The 25,536-nt window shown below is 46.6% G+C and overlaps 1 protein-coding gene across 3 annotated transcripts in view; it reads right to left on the bottom strand.

Moving 5' to 3' along the window:
- Positions 1–401: 401 nt before the first annotated feature.
- Positions 402–25,536, bottom strand: part of SGPP2 (sphingosine-1-phosphate phosphatase 2) — a 111,133-nt gene continuing 85,998 nt past the window's right edge. For all 3 annotated transcript variants that reach the window (XM_040450888.1, XM_040450890.1, XM_040450889.1), the window contains exons 4-5: positions 24,850–24,939; positions 402–1,089 (exon numbers count right to left, since the gene is read on the bottom strand). In XM_040450888.1, coding sequence (XP_040306822.1) covers positions 538–1,089; positions 24,850–24,939 — 642 coding nt within the window. In that variant the 3' untranslated portion in view covers positions 402–537. The remainder of the gene's footprint in view (positions 1,090–24,849; positions 24,940–25,536) is intronic.

Consider the following 25,536-nt stretch of genomic DNA (forward strand, 5'->3'; position numbering starts at 1 on the left):
TCCACGGGGAGGTCCGCAGTGCCCTTGCCACCCAAGCGGGCACAGTCTAGCGTGATCACAACAGCAAAGTCACCCTGTCCCAGGAATGCGGTCCTACACGGTGACACCCCTTCTCTGGACCAACCAAGTTTGGACCCGAGACTCAGTGATGGGCAAGGTCATAACTGAAGAGAGACGCCTGACCTCCAGCCTCTCCGATCACGCCTGTCTCTTTCGGATCTCCCAAGCCAGGCCACGATTCCTGCCAGCCCATGACTAGGTCCAGGGTCCCTGGGGTGGGGGGACCCTTAAAGAACGGACCATGGGTTTAGCCTGGCTTCACCTGCAGCATGATGCTTACAGACCACTGGCCCCCAGGAGACTGGATTTCCCTTCGCACAGCAGCAATATTTATCTCAGACATCAGCAAAAGAAACATGGGACTCGGGACTTTTTTTTTTTTTTTTTAAGAAAAACGTATGCTCGAAACTTGCCCACCCAACTACTCTCCTGTTTTGGCTCTCCTGCCCAGTGGGCTACTTCCCAACCATTTGAGGTTCAGAGCAATCCCAAAAACCTGTGCAGCATTGGCACAAAGGTTGTGGCGCAGATGCCCACAGATGTGTAGGTGACGAACTTGTAAGGCACTTCGATCTCTAGTCTCCGCCTGGCCTCCTTGTTCCTGGTGACCACCTTGAACCACGAGTATAGCACTTGCAGCGAGAGATTCTGTACGAGCTGGCGGACCAGAAGGATCAGCACGATTCCCACGACGAATTTGGTCAGACCCAAAACTACCATGTCGGTGGTGAGCGGCGGGATGTTCTGAATGACAGGGAGGGACTCGGCGGGCGCCGACACGAGCTGGAAGAAGTGGTTGATCCAGAACCCTAAGGTCACGCCCGCCCCCGCGGCCAGGATGGTTGTGGTGTCCGCTCGGGTTGGGCTGTAGCAGTCGGACACGGGGTAGTTGTAACACAGGAAGAACGGCACCACGATGACACAGACGGGGAAGAGGGGGCTGGCTGAGTCCAGGCGATCGATAAGGGTCCAGGCGGGGTAGGTGAGGACAATGAGGACCGCGGTGACCAGGATGCCACCCAGCACATCCTGTGGGGAGGAGAGAAAAGAAGGGTGTAAGCCAGCGAGTGCTTCCCTGTGGACAGGTGTCCCTCGAGTCCAATCGGGTCCCTTTGACGCCGAAAGGACAATTTGCACATTGCTTTCCCTTACACTGCTGTAAAAAATGGGAAGTTGTACAAATGTGACCACAGGAAACACCACGGCGCTATTCACGTTACGTATTTGCCAGTTTTTCTGTCCTTTGGAAAAGATGCTACGTGTTTTCTTAACGAACAGCCCGGACCACTTTTTTCCTAGATCTTCTATTATTTGCATTTAATATTCTATCACAAGTATTGCCTTAAACCTCGCGGGGGGGGGGGTGCGTCGTCCTTTCCTGGCAGCCTGGGGCTGGGGCTGCGGCTGGAGGAGGAAGTTAGGTGCTGGGGAGGCCCCTGCACACAGCAAGCTGCCCTTTGTCACCTCTAAGGTACATTTACGGGGGGTGGTTTGAGAAGAGACTTTGGATGCGCTCCGTCTTCTGAGACGGAATTTCCAACAGCGTGCAGACAACTCAGCCAGTGGACGTTCCATGCTGCTCTTAACCAATCCTTCCTTTTGGGACATATTAGACTGTGGTCTTCTTTCTTCTGTTCCTCTCTTTCCCCTTATTATTTTCTCCCCCTCTCTCAGTCCCTCCTTTCCTTCCCTCCTTAAATGCTTATTTAAAATACTTTAAGGGGCGCCTGGGTGGCTCAGTCGATCATGCGTCCAACTTCAGCTCAGGTCACGATCTTGCCTTCTGTGAGTTCGACTCTGCTCATGCCTCTCTCTCTCTCTCTTTCTCTCAAAAGTGAAATAAAAACATAAAAAAAAAAATGTTAAATACTTTAACCCCTCAGTGTCACCCATTGTCTCCTTCCCTTCGCGTTCTCATTGCGAAATTCACCAGAAGGCGAAGTCTTACTGGAATTAACAGAGGCACACATCAACTCAGAGAGTGAAGAACTTGCCGAGGTTTTGCGACGTTTCACAAGGATTTTTTTTTTTTTTTTTGGAAGTTTACAGTTGAAAACTCAAAATTTTTCCCTGAGGCATCGGAAAATCTGGAAGGCACCAGAAAGTACTACAGAGGCATTACCGGAAATCTGAAAGCTGCTGAAAAGCAGAAGAACTAAAGATCCTTGTTTCCATCACCTAGAGTCAACCCTGTCTATGTACGGGGCGTGTGGCCTGCCGCTGTCTAGGATTCATTTTGACTTCGAGTTCTCGGGAAGAGACGTTCTTTCTTCTTCTGAAGGCGGTATCCTGTGTTTATTCAGCGGCTCGTTAATGTTCAGCTTTTCTGAATGTTACCCTGCATCATGCTGGCTCTTCTGCGACCCCCAAGAAGTCCCTTTTCTCCACATCCTCCTCCTTCCGCATCCGAGACACGGGCATTTCCAGACTCCGTCTTCCAGCCTGATGTGTCTCCTCCCTCGGGGAGTATAACACACTGGCTTCCCCCCTCCAGCCTCTCCATGGGGATCTCAGATCTGGGGTTTCAGGGGTCTCTTTCCAACGTGAGTCCTGCTTCTCTTGGCCCAATGCTGGACATTTTCACCCAGATGGACAGCCCCGCACACCAACGGGCTAAAATAGAAACGACCAACAAGCAAAAAGAGACAGGAGCAAAGGAAATGAGTTTATAGAAAAGGAAACAGCACCTCTTAAGCACACAAAAACATACCTGAACCTATGAGTACGTGGAAATTAAACTGGGCAGAGAAGAAATTAAAACTTATGTTCACCTAACAGTCACTACGTGAATGTTTATAGCGGTTCTATTTATAATCCTCCACCCCCCCCGCCAAAACTGCAAACAACCTCAAAGCCATTCACTGGGTGAACGCGTGCTACACTCATTGGCCAGGATGCTTCCGCGCGATAAAAAGTAACACACTCCTGATGCGTGCAACAGCTTGGAAGCAAATCTCCAGGGAATTCGGATTGGGAAAAGATGCTCTCCAAGGGTCACATGCCGCATGGTTCTATTTATGTGACATCCTCTAAAAGATACAACCCTAGTGACAGAGAACAGATCAGCGGCTGCCAGGGTTGAGGGGTGGGGGGAGGGTGTTTGGGGGGATAAAGAAACCGTTCCGTTTCGTGTGCCTGGACAACCCCAATCTGTACAGGTGTTAAAATCCGTAGAGCCACATACCCAAAACAAAGGCAACTTTACTGTTACTGCAAATCACATTTCAAGCCAAAAATTAAAAGGTGGTGGGTTTTTTTTTCCCCCCCCGTTGCTTTCACTAAATAACACAGTGGGGCGTCTGTGGCTGTGTGGAAAGCAGCGTCTGGACTCCTACAGGTTCCCGGCTGGTCCCTCCCTCCTCCCCCCACCCCCACCCAACCCGTGCTGGGAATGCCCCCCTCACCTACCAGCTGTAACAAAAGCCAGAAGTTCGAAAACATTCTGCTGAGGAAGCAGTAGAAAGGAAAGGGGACTCCTGTCCGTGCGACTGTAGGAGTGCAAAATGGCACAATCCTCGTGGGGGAAGAAAGTTTGAATTTCACCTCTCTGGCCCGCAGTCTCATTCTGGGACTTGGCCATAGGGATCCACCTGCCTCTAGCTGCAAAGAGGTGTGTATTTTCAAGTTGTCCAGCGTGGTAGTGTTGGTGGTAACAGGAGGCTGGAAAAATGCCAAGTTCCACCTATAGGGACCAGTTAGATCGAACCACGGTCGAGCCACACAATGGAATACTCTGTCTCTATGAAATGGGTGAGGAGATTCTGACGTGGAACTTTTTTTTAAGTTTGTTTGTTTGTTTGTTTGTTTATTTATTTTGAGAGAAAGCGTGAGCTTGGGCCGGGGCGGGGTGGAGAGAAGGGGAGAGAAAAAGAATCCCAAGCAGGCTTCGCACCGTCAGCACAGAACCCGAAGTGGGGCTCGAACTCACGAACCTTGAGATCACGCCATGAGCCAAAATCTAGAAGCAGACGCTTGACTGGCTGAGCCACCCAGGAGCCCCTCTGACGTGGAATTTTTAAAAGCACAGGGCAGGCCAGTGTGCCTAACATGCTGCCATTTTCATTTTTAAAAAGATGGGAGAATATACAGCTAAGTTCTTCCCGGAATACGCAAACAGGTCCACTTAAATGGCGGGGGACACGGTGGGCAAGGAGGCTTTTCACAGGACACCCTCGTGTGCCTTCTGAATTTTATTATCATGTAAACGTGCTGCCTCCTTAAAAAAATTCAAGTGAAATAATTCAGCCAGCGTCTCCTCTTCCAAACAGGATCTGCCTTTCAATTCCCAGGTGGAGTGGGGATCCCAGGTGAGCCCAGCTGTGTCCTCCATGGGGATTTGGGCGTATGTGGAAAACGGGGGCGGGGCGTTGGGGGTGGGGGATGGCCTGCTAAGATGTCACCTTAGGACTGAGAGCATCTGGTCTGAGAGTCTTAAAGGAACACACAGTTCTGAGGGAAGGAGGAGACCCAGGTCCAATGAACTCAAACACCCCAAACAAGCCTTTACTCTCAGTGGGGAGAGAAGATTCTACCACTCAAATGATGTCCCGGCCAGCCCCACCAAAGTCCCATCTGCGTTCTGAAGGAGTCGGAGAGAATGAAGAGAGTCATTTTGCCTCAGTGTATAAAACGCAGAGCTGAAGAAGGCTGTTTTGAGGTCCCTCTGGCGGAGGGCGCTCCAATGGGAAGAACCCATTCCTCCTCCTCGTGCCTGTTGGCCACAGTGCCCTTGGTGAGACCACCTGGCAGGACGAAGGCAGAGGGCCCGCCTCATTCACTATGGCCCTTGGATCCATTTTGGGTGTAGACCTGCGGAGCCTGGAGGGGCAGCTGAAGAGACGCTGATGACAGGCGGACCAGCAGGGGAGGGGCCTGGTGGGGCAGGACTCAGCAGCCACAGCATCTCCTAGACGAGCTACGGGGCAGTGACCGCCGGTACCTGCGAGCTGCTGAGCCTGGAAGGCAAGGAGGCAGGACCAACCGGCTGACCTAGGCGGGGAGCAAGGGACACCATACTGTCTGACCCCAAGGAGACGCTAGGGGGGCTCAGACTGGTTGGAGAGCCCCGGGGAGACGCCCTCTGAAACGCCAAAAATATTTTGTGGGGGTATTTCTGTTCGGGGTGGGGACATACACAGGTGTGCAGGGCGTCGGAGGTTTGGAGTGATCTTGTGGGTGTTCGGGGAGATTCGCCCCAGTCTCCCTGGCCCCAGAAGCTCAGGGTCCTGCTGGCCACACTGAGCGCTCCCTCCCTTCGCTGCCCATAAACTCCCATTGCTGTGTTCCATGGAGTCCTCCCCCTGGCACAAATCCCTGCTCTGGCTGTCACCACCCCGAGGTCAAACCTTCACGTCACCTCCTGCCTCCCACTCTCCCGACCACCTTCCTGATGGCAGTTTCTTTATTTTTTTTTAAATTTTTTTAAACGTTTATTTATTTTTGAGACAGAGACAGAGCATGAGCAGGGGAGGGGCAGAGAGAGAGGGAGACACAGAATCGGAAGCAGGCTCCAGGCTCTGAGCTGTCAGCCCAGAGCCCGACGCGGGGCTCGAACTCACGGACCGCGAGATCGTGACCTGAGCCGAAGTCGGCCGCTTAACCGACTGAGCCACCCAGGCGCCCCCTGATGGCTGTTTCAATAGCAAATGTTCTCCATTGTTCTTGTGGAACATGAACACTTTGGAATCCCTGAGGAAGACTATTACAATACAGACGTCAGGAGCACCTGGGTGGCTCAGTTGGTCGAGGGCCAGACTTCAGCTCCAGGCACGATCTCATGGTTCGTGAGCTCGAGCCCCGGATTGGGCACTGCACTGAAAGTATGGAGCCTGCTTCGGAGCCTCTGTCTCCCTCTCCCTCTGCTCCTTCCCCCCCCCCCCCCCCCCCCCCCCCCCGAAATAAATAACATTAAAAAAAATTTTTAATGCAGATTTTATCAAATGCAGGGGATGCAAGTGTGGCCCAGGAGCCTGCATTTAACACCCAACACAATGCTGAGGTAAAAACTTGGAGAAATACTAGCCTCCAGACTGAGCGTCAGAGTCCACGTGCCATGGGTTTGATCGGTCTACCATTCTCGGGGGTTCCCTCACTGCTTTCCCATTTGAACTCTCCATTACGGTCAGAGGGGGCTGCTCGCTTTCGCCAAACACGCCCAGTGCAATCTATTCCCTCTAGCTTTTTTGCATTCCCTTTACCTATAGCACACTTGAACCACATCTCTGCAGACCATGTCAGTTCATCTAAGGCTCGGCTCAAAAGCCACTTCCTTTCCCAAATATCTTCGTGTGTCACCACCGTTGGAAATAACCCTCCCTGAATTGAATGTGAAGGCCCTTGCTTCAAATCACTCCCAAAGCCCTTCCTTCATATCGCCTTTGCTGTGGCCATATGTCTGCACACTCTTCCCCTGAGTTGATTAAGAGACGCTGATCAGCAAGGTTCTCTTAGGTCTCCAGGCTTCTAGCATAGAGCCTGGCCTGTAGCACATGCGGGCCCTTCTCTTCTCCTGAATGTCCAAAATCGTTAATACCCACTGTTGCAACACATAAAAGAAAACGTGCCCGCCTGCCTGCCTTCTGTCTTTTTCTGTAACTGCAGTTACCAAATTCCCAGACATCTGGTTGGAATATTCTTCACAAATGAATTCTGTTCGTCTCCAATGCTTCAGGAAGAGTGGACTCTCTTGGTTCACAGCCATAGCGTTTGAGGCAACGGTAATCTCAGCCAACGTGGCTGCTGGCATAGAGGTTTCTCCCTGCTAGCTAACACAGTTGGATTTTCTGCCATAAAAGGTGATGTTGTAATAACGACGGTTTGTTATTTTTATAAGGAAAATACTTGAACCATCGCTTATGAGCTTTCTAATTTGGGGCTCTAAATCTCTAGTAATAAAATTATCCTAAACAGCTTCTAAAAATAAGGACTGTAACGCTTGAAAATTCAGGAACAACTTTTTGTGTTAATTTTTTCGAGCTACTCAGTTCGCAGAAACTATAGAAACTGACAGAAATCTCCATTTCAGAATTGGATCTGCTGTTTTGATTCTGGAAAATTCTAAACGAGCAGGTGATTTCTTTGCAACCTCTGCTGTTTGGCACAGCACGTGGGGCTAGAGAGAAAACAGTTCCCAGGTCTCTGGAAAGGCGAAGACGGGCTGTGGGCAGGGGTCAGTGCCGAGGGCACAAGGGCGGAGGTGGGGAGCCAGGAGCCAGCTCTGGGACAAAGCTGTCCTGAGCAGGTGGATCTGACAGGCAGGGTAGAGAGAAGAGGGGGAAGGGCACAGGTGACTTACAGGGAGATGTGACTGGCACGGGAGATCAGGAAAAGAGCTGGTGACCAAGCATGGGAGGGAAGGACACGAGGGCAAAAAATGGCAGAATAGACATTCCTTACTTTGCAAAAAAAAAAAAAAAAATCCCCACAAAACGTCTTTCCATAGAACATACATAATTAGACTAGAAACTGCACAACAAATACACAACTCACTGCCTTGCCCCAATTATTCCACTCCTAGGAGGTTATTCTAAAAAAATTCCAAAGAAAATAATAAAGCCGTTCACAAAGATCCACGTATAGGGATGATTCTCATTGGATCGATTCAATTCACAACCAATCAAGTCAACTAAGTAACACGTGCCCCGCTATAGAACAATCCGAAAATACAAATAAGCAAAAATAGCACAAGGACTGGGGCATACATTGTAACAATAAAGAGTCGGGAAAGATGCAAATCAAGCATACTATATTAAGATAAAAACATGTACTGCTTTCTTATTTAATAACGTAGCATGAACATTTTACATTTGAGAAGATACATTTAGGAGCCTTATTTTTTATGGTTTCAAAGCACCCATAAGTGAGATAATATCAAGCAGGATACAAACTTTCCATAAAGGATGCCCTAGATTTATATAAATATATACTTGCATGGATGGATAAAATGTCAGAAGGAATCAACTAAAATGTTAAAAGTAGTTTTTTTTTTTCCTATTTGCATATCACAGATGATGATTATCTTCTCCACGCTTTGTGGTATTTTGTAAATTTTCTAGTCAACACCTATCATTTTAATATAGAGAAAAAGTAATCCAGGTGAAGAAATCAGGATGTCAAAATCAGAACGTGTAAACACAGCTGAAAAGAAAAAAATACTTAACTGATGCTTATAAATTTTCACATCACGCCAAAAAAAATGAAACCCCCCACGCATCTATAGGATGCTCAACATATCGTTCTCCCACGACGTAAGTAACATTTAAAATAAAGGCACATAAGCTCCATGGCCAGGATTGTTTGAATCCGAGCACATTGTTTGAAAATATAATAAATCTTTAATTCAATTTACCATCCCGGGTTTAAGCAAAACCTTTCAAATTACTTGGGAAAAAAAATTACAGGAGACTACCATTTTCCAAAGTTACAATGCAGAAAGGTGATTTTTGTCCCTATTCTCATTTTCACTTATAAAACTTAGTATTTAGATGAAAGCTTGAGCTTTATTGTGTCTCATTACAGAAAACGATGATAAAGACAGGCAATCTGGAATGTTCAGGAAAGAATGCTAATCAAGCTAGCCCAAGCATCGGGGCGAACTTCAGTGAGTGCTTATAGAAAACACATATAAAAGTCGTGTTTTTATTCTTAGCCAAACGGAAACACGCCTCCTGGTGAACATCTCTAGATATTTCAGCCACAGGCCCCAACCCTGAGAACTGCCAGCGTTTGTGAATTCGGACCCTACGTGTCATTCCCATATGCAGCTCACTGGGCCAAATTCACATTCTATCTCCAAACATCTTCGCTGAAGAATGCTATTGAGCAGACCAACACAACACAAGGTTAGCTAACTAGAAAGAAGTGGGGAGAACAAACCCATTCATTCAATTGTTAGGAAAGAATGCATTCAGATCTTGGAACCATTTATGCCGAGGGGTCTAGGATTCTGGCATCTTCCCCTCCGCCAGGTCCCCCGCAGAGACTGTGAAGGGCCCTCTCTGCCCTCGGCCGCCTTCACAGAGCAAGCTGAAGCCAGGCGCAGAGTAAAAGCCAAGACCTATTTCTTTGTACGTGCGGTGAATGCTCTCAATGCGAGCAGACCCTGACATGAAAAACAAACTAGAAAAAAAAAAAAAAAATCCCAAGCTCCTACAAATCTTCTAGCAAATAACTTTCAGTGACAGGTCAAGGTTTCCTAGTTAACGCCCTCGGAATACTCGCTCGTTGCCCCGCTAGCCCCCAGTTAATTCAATTTCTGAGAATAATGTCGATGAGATTCAGTAAAAGCCAAATGGAAAGAGGGAGGCAGCGCTGTTCATGAATATGAATATGATTACAGCGAGAAACCTGCATGTTATGTGATTAGCATACGTATAGGGGAGAAAGAGTGAATGCGTAAGTTGAAAAAATATCAATTTCCTATTGAAACCCACCACTGTTCACAGGGACCAAGCAAAAGCAGATTTACCTTGCCACACGGTGTGAGCAGAAGCAGTAGAATCTCCTGAAATTCACGGCTCTTTGAATGGGGGGGGGGCCTCCATCACTGATGCCCCTCCCTGCCGTGTCATGGCTGTTGTCTGCACCACCTGATACCCGAGCACAAATCTAGGACTAAGGATCATGAGGCATGGAAATCTATGGCCATAAAGAGAAAGCCTGGAAAAAGACGTTTTAAGTTTTTTCTCAGTTCGTTTTAAAAGTTTATTTATTTGAGAAAGAGAGAGAGGGCACGTAAGTGGGGTGAGGGCAGAGAAAGAGGGAATCCCAAGCAGACTCCTGTCAGCACAGAGCCCAACGACAGGGCTTGAACTCACGAATCGTGAGATCAAGACCTGAGCTGAAATCAAGAGTCAGATGCTCCACCCACTGAGCCACCCGGGGGGGGGCCCCCAGGAAGACTTTTTGAATACTCACTAAGCTCAGGAGTAACTGATGAGGGAGAAGAAAGTATGCCAGCATTCGCCTTCTGCAATTTAAAAATAAATGCTCACTTTCCAAGTGAGCACATCTAAACCTCCATTAGAAATTATGTTGACATTTTTAACAGAAAATGGTTTTCTGTAAGTGTGTTAAGAAAAATTACATAAAACTTGGACATGAGGCAAAAAAAAATAACCTTTTTTGAGAGAGAGAGAGAGAGCACACAAGAGAGCGAGGGGCAGAGAGAGAGGGAGAATCCCACAGGGGGCAGAGAGAGAGAGAGAAGTGGGGCTTACCCGGGGCTCGTGTTTGTTTTTTTTTTTTAACCTGAAGCAGGGCTCGTGTTCACCCAAAGCGGGACTTGAACTCAAGAACTGTGAGATCATGACCTGAGCCAAAGTCAGATGCTTAATGACTGAGCCACCCAGGCTGCCAAAAATAAACTCACCTCAATGTCATATGGGGGAAAAGGCCATCTAAGGATTACAGAAGAACAGTGCCCAATTCACTACTGATTAGAGGTCTCAGACTTCATGGAGTGACAGGCAAGTTGACAGATTTTCATTTGGCAGAGATGCAAAAGCTTTCCGTCCAGTGGAAATGATAACCCCAAAGGTTACAGTTTGTTACTCTGTAGGATAGTAACCAGTTTTGTACATAACCCAGCAGTCTCCAAGTAATACTTATTAAATTGTAAGTACTTAGTTCCTTATACCTTACTGGCTCCGTCATTAATTAATTAGTTGAATAAAATGTTTGACTCAGTTTATATGTGGGCAAGAGTTATGATTTTCCCATTTAAAAATTATCGTCTTGCAAGTAATTATTTCAATGGTTATTCCTGTGACTAATTATCTTGGATGATTGAATATGTACATTCCATATAACAACAAACAAAAGTGGTTTTCTTGTTTTACGTTGTATATTCACTGCTTCACTAAACAAGCGAACAGGGCAGGTGTTAATTTTTTTTTTAATTTTTTTTTTAACGTTTATTTATTTTTGAGACAGAGAGAGACAGAGCATGAACAGGGGAGGGGCAGAGAGAGAGGGAGACACAGAACCTGAAACAGGCTCCAGGCTCTGGGCGGTCAGCACAGAGCCCAACGCGGCGCTCGAACTCACGGATCTCACGTGAGATCTCACGTGAGATCATGACCTGAGCCAAAGTCAGACTCTTAACCCACCGAGCCACCCAGGCGCCCCAACGTGTTAATGTTTCTTAATGTGATGACGCTATAAGATACTACTGCATGCTTTTTACAATATCAATATTAACTAGAAATATATTTAGGTATAAGTGTCTAAACTTTAGTCCATATACAGCATGAGTTAGGAAATAATCATCTGCTTGTCTTGGCTTCACAGAATCGAACAAGTCCAAACAGGAGACCTTCGTGAAACAGAGAGAATTTCCCCACCCATAATTCGCATTAATATGAACAGCTCTAACTATGATGAATCACAAGGCTAGGCGGGTCAACAGGATTATGACATTAGATCAAACAAGCTTCGAGACAGGTTATAACATCATCTTTGACAACTGCTAAGCAGCTTGTAAGAATGAAACTATAGGGAAGGACCATCTGCTTCAAGACACAAAAGGCACTGTCAAACATTTAAGCGATTTTTCTCCCATCTGGGTGGGCAGAGGGGCCTCCGAGCAAGAAGAGAACAGAAGAAAGTCATGTTCAATGCAATAGAATTGAACAGGCCCATGCAGGTCGAAATTTAACTGGCGTTGTCCCCATATTTGCTGGGATATTGTGTGTAGGGTGTTTCGGTGCTTTTCAAATGGTATCTTGCATTAGAACCTGCTGGGAAGCTTCCTAAAAGTCAAGTTCTGATTCAGTGGGTCCAGGTGGGGCTGGAGAGTCTGCATTTCTTTCTTTCCTTCCTTCCTTCCTTTCTTTCCTTTTCTTTCTATCTTTTGCTTTCTTTTTCTCTTTCTTTCTTTATTTGAGAGAGAGAGAATGAACAAGCAGGGGGAGGGGCAGGGAGAGAGGAGGGGCAGAGAGAGGGGGACAGAGGATCCAGAGCGGGCTCTGTGCTGACAGCAGCGAGCCTGATGCGGGGCTCGAACTCATGAACCATGAGATCATGACCTGGGTCAAAATCAAGAGTCAGGTGCCTAACTGAGCCACCCAGGCACCCCGAGAGTCTGCATTTCTAACAAGCTCCCAGGTGATGCTGAGGCTGCTGGTCAGGGGACTACAATATGAATGCCCAATACCATCTCACCCTGCTAAAAATCCCTGAGGCCAGCATGGGCTTTTCATGGTGAACGTAGCAGGTCAGAGCTTCTGGAGTGCTTTTTTGAAATATGCAGAAGAGTACGATTTCGGAATCATAGGAGTACCACACAAAGGTGAGACTACAGCTTTTGAAAGTCCTAAGGTGATAGTCTGATGTAGAAACTCTTGTGTGTAGAACCAGATACAAGGGAAAGATCTGAAGATTCTTTGTTGACCTAGTGCTCACATTTAGAGGAAAAGGAAATCTGTGCCAGTCCTTTGTCACTGACCTTAGGAAATGTTGGCCTGAACCCTTGAGTCCTGGCTCCCTGTGCAAAACAGAACTTCTGGAGGGCACGGTCTGTGGCCCTTGCATCCCAGTAGGAACTGGAGATTACGAGAGACTTGAAAAATATCGGTCTTGCTTTGCAGACCGTCCTAGTGATGTCAAATACAGTCATGTGGTGTCCTTGATGAGGCTGGACAATCTCAGTTACAGGATTATCACTTCCTTTCCACTAAGTGTATGCCAAGTGAGAAGGTGAAACTATGTAGCTTTATTAAATGGAGAAGTGAGATCCAAGATAAAATGAGGCATAAGATTGTGGTACACGGATGATCCTTTGCACAAGCGTGGCGAGAGCTCAGAGGTATGGCGTGGAAACCAAATTGTGCCATCAATCAATGCGTATGAAATAATTTTGTGGAGGCTTCGGGTTTTTTTTTTTTTTTGAAGAATCAAGTAAATTGCAGCACTTACAGGAAGCCTTGTGTGCATATATGAATATGATACATGAGGGGCACCCAGGTGGCTCTGTCGGTTAAACATCTGACTTCAACTCAGGTCATGATCCCACAGTTCACGGGTTCAAGTCGTGCATCGGGCTCTGTGCTAACAGCTCAGAGCCTGGAGCCTGCTTCGGATTCTGTGTCTCCCTCTCTCTTTGCCCCTCTCCAGCTTGCACTCTATCTCTCAAAAATGAATAAACGTTAAAAAAAAAAAAAAAGAAATAGGATACATGAAGTATTCACTTCCTTTCTGAATTGAGCATGTTTTAAGGAACATTCCCACGGACATGCATAAACACAGACCTCAATAGCATTTTGAGATTAAAATTAAATTCTGGACCTTATGTTGACTTTCAGAGCATAGGATTCAAGGCAGCCCCTTTACTCCTGTGCATCTGTCTGCTGTGGCCCTGTTCATGTTCATGTCCCAGAAGGACATACTTTGTTAATAAGACTAGTTCTCAGGCAGTTTGACGGCTTCAATGGATAAACAGTCCCTTTGCCCTTTGCGGCCAGTGAAATAAATGCTATTCTTCTCTAAGGGCAACCAGAGCCAGCACAGCTCTAAACTCTTCGAGGTGAGTTTCATCTTCTGAAACAGCACCACAGAGAAGGGATGGATGGATATGAATTCTGTTGAGAACTCAGTTCCCTTTTTCAGTCAGATTTGGGAGGTAGGATTATAGCAACTAAGGGGAATTTTTCTAGTCAACGGTTTGCCAATTTAATTGAGGCCCAAACAATAAAAGGACGCAGGAAGTAAGCCCTTTGAAACTCATGTATTGGTTTTATTGCCAAAATTAAGTGTTTTTTCTTTAAAAAAAAACCGGGGGGGGCCCAGACAGTGCAAGAAAGAAACACTAAGACATGCAAATTCCCAAAGAAGAGTTAACATTCATGACAATAAAGTCTAAAATCTTCCTTCTAGGAAATCCTCAATCCTCATGTAAATAATAATAGAGCTCAAATATTTAGTAATTCATCCATCATGATTCAGCAGCCATCATGTGCTTTTATTTTCAACTGACTATTACATACCAAGCAATATATGAGGATAGAGGAAGAGTAAGATACAGTCTCTGTCCATTAAACAGAAATAGCTTTATTGTTTTTCTCAAAAACAAGTCAGGCTCGTTATTAAAAATGCATTGCAGAGGACTCTATCCATAACCACCCCCTGACACGCACAATTTCATAACTAATGGCACCATAGACTATAAGCTGTTCTGTAACCTGCATTTTTCATCGACGATATGCCATCCAGATCTTTTCATGATTACAGAACTGCATTACTTTAATGGCTATAGAACATTCCACTCTATGGAAATACAATACTTAACCAGATCTGATTGATGAACATTTAGCGTGTTCTTGTCGTGTGCTATTAAATGCATTAATAAACATCCTGGAGGGTTAGGACAGTGGTAATTAAAAGCACGATTTTGGGGGCGCCTGGGTGGCGCAGTCAGTTAAGCGTCCGGCTTCAGCCAGGTCACGATCTCGCGGTCTGTGGGTTCGAGCCCCGCGTCGGGCTCTGGGCTGATGGCTCAGAGCCTGGAGCCTGTTTCCGATTCTGTGTCTCCCTCTCTCTCTGCCCCTCCCCCATTCATGCTCTGTCTCTCTCTGTCCCAAAAATAAATTAAAAAAAAACGTTGAAAAAAAAATTAAAAAAAAATAAATAAAAGCATGATTTTGAAGTTGGACTGCCTGGTTTTCAATCTCAGTCCAACTCTTATCAACTACAGGGCCTTGGTCAGGTTATTTGACCTCTGTATGCTTCCTCTGTAAGCCTGGGAAAACAATAGCACCCCCCCCCCCCCCCTCGGAGGGTTGCTATGAGATAGTTAATATATGCAAAGCACTTAGAATGGTGCTTAGCACTTAGAAAGATCATAAGAGCTTTATAAATGTTTTCTATTATTATCACTATTTTCACTTTTACACGTGTGCAATTATATGCTTTAGAGTAAACTAAAATTGGGATAGAAGCCCAGAATACTAAGAATGTGCACTTTAGACAGCCATATATTCTGCAAAATGCCTTCCAAAAGCCTATACCAATGGATTATCCACATCTTAAAAAATAGTCATCCTGGCTTGACAAATATGAAATCTGGAAACTCACTGTTATCTGATCAAGCTGGTGACACTGACTTAGTACACACTGTGGGCAGGTAGAAATGGCAAAAATCCAGGTCAGGGATACTGAAGGAAAGGACACAAAGAATTCTATACCTAGCAAAAATATCCTCCAAAACCAAAAGTGAAATAAAGCCATTCTCCCCACCCTCCACCTCCCACCGCCAAAAAAAAAAAAAGAAAACAAAACCCCAAACCAAGAGAATTCATTGCCAGCATAACCATGCTAAAAGAAACACTGAATAGACTAATTTAGGCAGAAAGAATTGAGATGCCAGATGGAAGAATAGAACTGCAGGAAGGAATGAAGAACGGAAAGGATAAACATGTGGATAAGCCTAAATGTATGTTAATTATAAAACAATAAAAATAAGTTCTTGTGGGCTTTAAATATATGTAGAATTGAATTTCATTTAATGACTCACTATTCCCAGGGAATGGTAAAAGTACTAATTTGCATTTGACTCACAAATCAAGGCTGCATGTTATAGTCTCTTGGGTAAACACTAAATGATCTGTAAAGGCTTTTTTTTTATTAAACAGTTTTTCTTTAATGTTTATTTTGAGAAAAAGAAAGAACATGAGTAGGGGATGGGGCAGAGAGAGAGAAAGACACAGAATCTGAAGAGGGCTCCAGGCTCCGAGCTGTCAGCACAGAGCCTGAAGTAGGGCTCGAACTCACGAACCACGAAATCACCACCTAAGCTGAAGTCGGACGTTTAACCGACTGAGCCACCCAGGCGTCCCATGACTCTTTTTTTTTTTTAAACTTTTTAAAAAAATATTTATTTATTTTTGAGAGAAAGAGAGAGAGATGGGAGGGGGGGAGAACGAGCAGGGGAGGGGCAGAGACAGAGGGAGACACAGAATCTGAAGCAGGTTCCAGGCTCTGAGCTGTCAGCACACAACCTAACACGGGGAAATCATGACCTGAGATGAAGTCGGACCTTTAACCGACTGAGCCACCCAGGCGCCCCATAAAGACTTTCTAACAAGCTAATAGAGGATCAAAAATAGGGGAGTTAAAATACTTGAACACTGGAGGACTTTTACCACCTGACTTGAAGACTTATTACAAAGCTAAAATAAATAAGGGGGTGGTATTAGCATCAAGACAAATAGGCAAGAGAGTGGAGAGTATATACATAGAGAGTATCACAGTGACTTGATTTATGACCAAGCTGATGCTTCAGTGAATGGAAAAACGATAATCCCTATAAACAGTGCTGAGCATATTTGGTATCCCTACAGAACAAAGATGAATCAAATCAATTCCAAGCAGACTGTAGATCTAAATTAGAAAAGCCAAATACTAAATCTTCTCAAACATAAGAGAGTATCTGCATGACCTTACGGTAGGCAAAAATATCTTAAGCAGGACACAGAAAATTACAAACATAAGTGTGATAATTGGACTAGGTTAAAATTAAGAACCTCTCTTTCCCTAAAGATTCCAATAGAGTAAAAAGGCAAGCCATCAGATGGGAAAAGAAATTTGCCATACTGTACAGATATCTGACCAGTTAGTCACCAATAGAGACAAGCAACCCAGTAAAAACAACAACAACAACAACGACAACAAAGGTCAAAAGAAAAACAGGCACTCCACTAAAGAGGATATATAAATGGCCAACAAACATATGAAAAGGTACTGAATGTGATTATTCATCAGAGAAATCAAAATAAAAGCACAATGGACTACTGTTAGATACTCACGGGCATAACTACAATGAAAATGGTCGACATCAGGCGGGTGGGCAGAGATGCAGAGAACTGGAAATCTCATATACCACCAGTAGGGGGTGGAAATTGGTATAATTCTTCAGGAGACACAACAGCATATCCTAAAGCTGAACGCTCCTTATGACCTAGGAATTTTACTTGTGCATTCGTACCCAATGTTAAAATGTACATATTTGCTGTAAAAGCCACGTAAAAGGGAGTTCAGAGTAGCATCATTTACAATAACCTCCAACTGGAAACGACCCAAAATATCCATCCTTCATAGGAGGGATAGAGTGTGATATGGGCATACATTCTAATACTCTACGTCAGTAAACATGAACGGACTAAAGATCTATATGACAACATGGGTGAATACCACAAAGAAAATGGTGAGTAAAAGAAGCCCAAGGCAGAAGCATACATAACATAGAATTCCATTTATAGGGTGTTCCGCTAAGGGATGGGGTCAGAGAACTGGGGTGTGGGTACCTTGAGGGAGGTGCAGTGTAGCGGGCCTGGGGGTACTGATGTTAAATGTGTAGGATTCTTCTTTTCTAAGAGGGTACATCTGCCTTCTGGAGAAGGTGAATAACTTATAGTTTACTGAACTAAACCGAATGCTCCTTATGATTGAATTTGATTCAGAAATGGCTCCATTCTCGGGTTTCAGTGGTTAGTTGAGAATCACAGCAAATCACTCCACCTCTCCGCCCTAGGACAAACTAGTTACAATTTACAAAGTTGCAAGGGGGATAAGGTGCAAGTTCATGCCAATATTTTCTGGAATGCCAATATTTTGTGGAATATTTTCACAGCTGCAGTGAGCATCATGGTCGAAGTTTGCATATATATATATATATATATTTTTTTTTTTTCCCAAGGGGCCAAAGAATCTCTTTTAAAAATATGTAAATACATGGGAAGGTCTGATTCCTTTTCCAAAAGTTGATCGGACAGATTTTGAAGCCAGTGCATTTTCTGTTAAGAGAGGCGTACAATTATAAGCTTATAGAAAAACATCACCCTTCAGTGAAACCGTAACACGCTGTATAATCCAAAAAGCAAGAACCTAATGAAAGAAAGAAACCTCCGGACACTGGGCTTCCATGGAAGGTTCAATCCAATCTCTTATTCTTATGTTACTAGTAACTGGAACTCACCTAAAACACAGATGCAACCCAGTAGTGCTGGATGTCAAAGCCGTGCTCTGTCCCTGGACGTGGCTGTTTTTATTCACGTAAGCAAAAGTGAATGTGCTGTCAATACAATCTGGACTTTGAACATTTACCCGAGTTCCCTCTCCCACAGTCTGAGACATAAGGGCACTCTGGGGACGTTCTCACTGAGGTAGGCTACCTGCTTCCCTCTGGCCACCTTGCTCATCTGACACCACCGAGAGGGACCATCTCTGTAGCTGCTGGCCTCGTCCACTTGGGCTCGGCTGCTCGGCCATTAGCCTCAAATAGTTCCCTGGCCTTCCTCCCCAGGCAGGCTAATTGCCACTTAATGGTCACATTCCCTCAGGTCTGACCACACACCAGACTAGAACAGTTTCGTAGGCCAACCGATTTCTACCGCCGCAGGAAGGCTACAAGCGGCTTCTGGTCGGAGGCGAACTGGCCCAGTACCAGTCTGTGTCTGCTTCAGTCCTTTAAATTTGGGGGTCCTGCCCTGCAGGGACCGCTGGCCTCTGGGTGATGCTAGTGCTTTGACCAACTTCTGCCTTTGCCTGGCTTCTGCGGGCTGCGTTCGAAGCTCAGTCTGGCTCCCCTCCTGGATCCAGAGCACTCCTGTGGGCCCCCTCAACTCACACTTGCAGAACAGATGGAAAACCGGGCCCCAACTGTGGCTTTTTGGACAGGGTGGAGAAAGGAAATAAAAAATTAATTTGCCTGTGCTGATGGCTAGGAATACCTACCACAAGCAGTTCTTACTGGAAATGCCCTAATTTTAGTTTGATTAATACAAAAACATAACAATGTCTTCAGTTTCCTGTTCTATCACCCTAACAAATGGCTCTGTGTACTTCTATAGTGGTTAACTAGTAACGATTTAGTCTTTACAAAACCCACAACAACTTTAAAAACAAGAGAGGATGAATGCTTTACCATGAGTGCTTATTACTTTTGAAAGCAGAAACAATTCTCTATTTTCATAAAAGGGTAAAAGCACGTCTCTTCAAGGTAAAGAAAACAACAATATGCATAATAACGTAGTGCTCCAAAACACAACCAAATTCCCTTTTTATCTCAGTAACGAACTTATCCTACAACAGAAAGTAAGGCTTGGTTGGGTATAATTTATATTATAATTAGCTTTCTTTTCCATATTAAGAAAGGCAGTTTGAAGTACGTTTTTTGTTTTTTTTTTTTTAAAGTAGTTTCAAAGAACTTGAAGAAAAAAAAAAAAAAACCCACCAAAAATGCTCTAGTCCAAAGCCAGGATACAGTTTTGTATGCGCTGCAGATAATTTAATATTTGAGAAGCCTTTTCAACCTTCTCCAACTGCAACCAAAACTAAAGCAATACTTAGAGGAACGAAACAAATGAAGTAAGCAAATAAAACCCAATATCTATATAATTATCCACACATCAAACAATTCAGGGACAATAAAATAGAAGAGCATTTCAGCTCATTCAAGTTCAAAGTAACGGAACAACCATTCACGAATCTCACAACAACAGCAAAACTTGTGGCTAATTTTACCGGTAACATATTGGGGATGATCGCCTTATCAGTCGAAAGACTTAAGATCAATTCTGTACAAGTTGATTCATTTCAGGCATCGAAAACGGAGTATGACCGACCTTCTTGATTTCCTCTCATCCTCCTTTCCCCACATTAAACGAGTATAATGTCCAGTTTTGAGTCCTTGAAAGCGCAGGAAGATGCAATGATGTCAATGTAGAAAGGGTACCCCTGGGTACCTCTTCTAAGGACAGATCCATTTCATTTTGGAGAAGTGCCTCTCCTACAGGCCAACCCTAATCCTAACCCTGACCATCACTGCCTATCACAGCCCCTGCTCACCCAAGCCGGCTCCCCACCCAGCTGGACCAACCACCATCCCTGGCACCCTCCAACAACATTTAACGCAGCAATGGGCTCATTGTCCGGGCCAGGCCATTAGACGCTTTCCGGAAATTCTCCCCACTGCAATCCTTTCAGGGATAAAACAAAGAATTTAAGCCCAGAGCTCCTTGGGTCTAGCCTCAGAGAGAAGACAGCCCAAGAATATGACCCCACCATGTGAAGAGATGTGCAGAGAAGCTAAGGAAAGCATCGGGAGACTTCCGACAAAGATCTAGACCTCAGGTCCCATCCTCCCAAGGGCTACCTGTACCTCTACCCTTCCTACCGTGTGGTTATAAAAGCCAATACATTTACAAGGATGCCTGGGTGGCTCAGGTGGTTAATTGTCTGACTCTCGGTTTTGGTTCAGGCCATGATCTCACAGTCGTGAGATCGAGCCCTGCATCAGGCTCTGCACGGGCAATGGAGCCTGCTTGGGATTCTCTCTCTCCTTCTCCCTCTCTTCCCCTTCCCTGCTCACACTCTCTCCCTCTCTCTCTCTCCCAAAATAAATAAACTTAAAAGGAAACAACAACAACTTTTCCTTTAAGCTTAAGTGAGTTTGAGTTAGTGTCTATTCTTTGCCCTCAAGGAGTCCTGACTCGCGGGGATGGTAACCACTTGGGTTTGGGCATTCTCAGGAGTGAGAACTTTCTGGCCCCTGTTTTCAGGGCACTGCCTTTGTTAGCCCACAGGGGTGGCTTCTGGGGTCTTGTTTCTACTCTGGGTCCCATTCCCCTCACTGAGGCTCACTGGCCCAAGGGTAGCACCCAGGGCAATCAAGCTTTCATCTCTGGAAATTAAGATTTCTGACGTGAGAGAGAGGTTGTGGGGTTCTTTGAACAGTGGCACTCTAGTGGGAGAGGAAGGCGCTCTCAGACGCCCTGGTTCTATCCTTCTGGAGGCTTAGCTGCTCAACCCTGAGTTCCATGAGCTGAGTTCTAAGAGCTGTCTCGGTCTTTCCAACGCATTCTGCCCTCTCTTCCTTTATTTCCCTCTGCAGCTGGCTACAATTGGTTTACTCTTCAAACCAAGAGAACGTGAAATCTCACACACACACACACACACACACACACACACACACACACACACACACGTTTCTGTAAATCATTGGTTAGGACACCTTTCTCTATGGGAAATGTAAGACTTCAATAAAAATCAGCTTGAGCAATGATGAACTTTTTACCTTGACCAAGCCGAGAGGTAGTGTGGCCCCAGCGGTGGTACATCAGCAGCTCAAGGATGTCATCAAGGCCACCGTGTTCTACCCCCGTGTTTTGCCACGAACAGTACTGACTTCTCTCCGAAGTCGATTCCCCCGGAGCTCACAGATGGCGGCAGCTTACAGCTGCGGCCACCTGTGGCATTATCCCCATCCAGCAGGAGATGGAGACACTTCCCCGTGCACGGGACTGCATAATCAGATACGGAAATAAGATTCTAGCAGTGGTGTGAGTCAGAATTAATTCAGCTCGGTGACCACCTGAAGAGCGTGGGAAGGCAGGAGCCAGGGCGGTGCCCGACTTTCTCACTGAGACATCTTGGCAGATGAGACACCCATCTCTGAAGTGGGACCAGAGCTGGTTTGGCAGGATGGTGACACCACGCGTAGGTTCACTCAGGCCTGCCCAGGAGTCAGCCGGAGCCTGTCCCCGAAGCCTTGACATCAGAGAGCAAACCACTCACCCCCTGACACACAGTGGTTTCTTCAGGGGCGAGATAAGTACATTTCCGCGCTGCTTGAATTGCTTCCTCTTCGTGCGCGGACAGCCATTTGCACCAAGCCATCAGCTACGTGCCTGACTTACGAGCTGGGCACGTCCCAGTCGTGGGTGATGAGAGCAGTTCACAACGTGGACGTGGCGGGTGCTGGTACAGGCTCTCTCTCCACCTGCCTTCCACCTTCCAGCTCCTTCCGTGCTCACAGCCAGTTCTGCAGGACAGTTAGTCTAATCAATGGCTCTCAACCCTGGCTGCACATTAAAATCAACTGAGGAGCTTTGAAAAAATACCAATGCTTAGGGATGTGTGTGTGTGTGTGTGTGTGTGTGTGTGTTGTCTCCATTCTTTAGGTATTGTGGATAACGCCGCTGCTATGCATGTGGGTGTCCAAATACCCCCTGGGGGAGATTTTAAAAAAGCTTTCCCCGGGATGTGACTATGCAGTCACTGAGAACCATTAGTGCGAGGCAGTCCCCGGTGGCTGCAAGGGGTCCAGGAGGGAGGCCCGGCCCAGCTGCTCCACGCGAAGTACAGTACTTGTCACACCAAGGCGTCAGCAGCTCGCACATCTGTCACCATCAACACGCAGAGACTCGGGAGGGTGAGGTAGGGTTTGTTTCCGTGTGTATCTCGCAGATCTGGCTCCCAGCCCGGCACCTGCAGTAAACTATTCAGCTGCTGCTGAGTGACAAAGACTTGCCAATCCGTAATTTAACTCGATCCTATTAAAAGGAACTGTTCCCTCCTGCTACTAGGAATTACGTACCGTCACACCCTGGCCTGGGCCTGCGTCCGGCTCTAAGATCTTTATGAAATAAAATTCCACATGTGGGAGAAACCCCGGGGCGGGGGGGTTGGCGATGGCACCACGGGGTGGGGGTGAGGGTGGGGAAGAAGTTTCTACAGCTTTGGTCCAGTTTCTTCTGGGACGGATGCCCCAAAGAGAGCAGCTGGGCCCGTTCCTTGCAGCTGAATGAGAGGCTTAAACAGTCTTCCCTGCAAATAGCTGCTGCCCCATCCCCATAACCCACTTTAAAAAGCAAAGACAGGCACCAAGCTGTGTCTTTCTTGAGGTGGGTTTTCTGTGCCCTTTACTCATGTCTGCGGCTCCACATTCTCGTGCTGATGCTGGTTTGCATTTCAACCTGAATTCTCGCGATCCCTTTTTATGAAAGCCTGCGGAAATTAAAAAGTAGCCCCAGATGAAAGGAATGCCAAACACCCGCGAGAGCGCTGGCTGGTTCCACATTGAAGTCCACGGCCGTACTTGGAGGGACCCTCCTCCTAATGCGAAGCAGCGGTGTGGAGAATTGAGAATGCTCCCCTCTCCCATCCCCTGTCGGCTCAGAGGCCAGATACGCTGTGTGTGTGATGGGACGGGGACCGCAAGGACGAGTCTCGGGAGGGAGATGAAGCGCCCGGTCCCCTAACTGCTCCTCTAGCGTCTTCAAGGTCTGGTCGGGCCGGAATGAGGATGGGGCGGAAGCTGCCGGGTCGTGCAAATTCAGGGTCAGAGCTGGCCTTTATTTAAAATATGGATATCCTGGGGGCGCCTGGGTGGCTCAGTCGGTTAAGCATCCGACTTCGGCTCAGATCATGATCTCACGGTTCGTGGGTTCGAGCCCTGCATCGGGCTCTGTGCTGATGGCTCGTGGAGCCTGGAGCCTGCTTCCGATTCTGCGTCTCCCTCTCTCTCAAAATAAATAAATAAACTTTAAAAGAAAAATATGGATATTTTGTTTATCATGGACATTTTTTGCATTCATTTTGCTTTTTTCCTAAGTGTTCCATTAAAATCATTTATCTTGGTCACGGACTTGTCTGGCGCTCCCTCCATGTGGCACCTGGCCTGCCTCCCCCGAGGCCCAGCCCTGACTCCAGTGGCTTTCGGCTCTTCCTTGCTTTTCTGAGTTAGCCTGTGCTTTAAGAGGAAAGCACGAGGGTCTCTCACCGCATCCCGTGCGGCCATAAGCCCCCTTTCTCTGGGTTTACGTCCTCCCAGCCTCTGCCTCTGCTCATTCTCACAAGCTCTCTCAATCCATCTGTTCACCTCTGCTGCTTCTGCCCCCCTACCCCCCACCCCCACTCCCCGCCACCCTTCTTGCGATGGCCAACACCAGACACCAGGAGGACAGGCAGGAGGGTGGCCTTTCCCTCAGAGCCATTTTCTGCTAACACAATTTTTGAGCGTCACACGGAGAGTAACACAATTAGCAAGGGCCCATTCCGTTCTAGAGAAATCTTTCTTGTGCCAATTACGATGATAAATAGTGCCCTGTGGTTAGCCATGGCCAGCCTCGTGCTCTGGAACTCCAAGGCAGCTGGCCGGCACACCCGGAAACAGAGCTCTGAGGTCATTGTAACCGCGTGAACCGCCGCAGCCCTAGAAGCATACGCAATTCGGTAAAAGGGTAGGCGAACCTTTAAATGCAGACGCGTCTCTCTGTGTCACCACAACCGCCAGCCCAGAGCAGTCTGGAAAGGAAGCAAGGCCTATACTTCTGGGCTCTTTTGACCCGACGGGACCCTTTCCCTGGAGAGGGCAGCTGAGATCCTTACAATCCAGGCCCGTCTCTGTAAGGACCTAAGTGGGAAGCCATATCCACACGCTCCCATCCTTGACCCTGGGCGTTGCTCCTGCACCACAGGTAAACCAGCATGAAAAGAAATGAGCTGAGTCTCTGTTGTCATTCTAGCCACTCTTTCAAGTGAGGAGAGCCTAGCCCAGCTCAGCCTCCTCGATATTATCTTTCTTTTTTAATTTTTCTGTTAAAAAAAATTTTTTTTAATGTTTTTAGTTTTGAGAGGGAGAGACAGAATGAAGAGTCGGGGAGGTGCAGAGAGAGAGGGAGACACAGAATCCGAAGCAGGCTCCAGGCTCCGAGCTGCCAGCACAGAGTTTGACACGGGGCTCGAACTCACAAACCGAGAGATCGTGACCTGACCCAAAGTCGATGCTTAATCGACTGAGCCATCCAGGCGCCCCTCCCTGGATATTATCTTAGTGATTCATTATTATTATTACGCAAGAGTCACAACATCATAATTACTTACCTCACTGGCCTGATGGGAAGTACAAGCACGTATGCAAATAGCTGTAGAAGTATGCGGCGTAAAAAACACACCGACACGCTGGCCGCGGTGTTATTTGGACAGTCACCCCAAGACCTGCCCACAGGGACTTACCAGGACCGTGTGCATCCCAGTGTAGACTCTGCTGAGACACACCAAGGTGGAAAACACCACAGCCGTCAGCAACCCCAGAACAAAGGGATACTGTCGGGGGGAGAAGAGAAAACAAGGCGATTAGACCATGCTCACGTAGTTTGACGCCATGGGAGGAGAGCATCCTGGCTTAATAGCCACCGCAGTCAATCTCCATTTCCCTAGACCAGCAGTCTGATGGTCTAAAACCATTTGAAAAGTGGGAAAATGGAGCAAAGGAAAGGGGAGGGCGCCCAGGACCGTAGCGCCGGGAGGAAATTTCACAACATATAAACTATAAACATACCAACGAGACTTCGTTAGAACTCGGCCTTAAGGCAGTTTTAGTGAAGTAAATCGTTTTTTATTTCGACCTATTCTCCTCCATAGAGTAACATGTATGAAGTATACAGTGCTGAGCGAGGGGCAAGGTGGATGGGCCGTACTATCACCTGGAAGTCCAACCAGCTCCATCCCCACCGAGTGCTGTGTGGTCAAATTTGGCCAACAGCTGGCTCCCTAAGGAAGCCCAGGGGCAATGGGCCCAAGCGAAGAATGGGCACCTTTACATATGGATGTTAAGGCAAAAATCCAGACTTCGCTAAATCTCAACATTCGCTGGCGGGTAACAATGAAGCCAATGATGAATCTCATTGAATCTCAACAATG

Source organism: Herpailurus yagouaroundi, unplaced genomic scaffold (assembly GCF_014898765.1).
Source record: "Herpailurus yagouaroundi ecotype Mexico unplaced genomic scaffold, PumYag 202, whole genome shotgun sequence".
Lineage (NCBI taxonomy): Eukaryota > Metazoa > Chordata > Mammalia > Carnivora > Felidae > Herpailurus > Herpailurus yagouaroundi.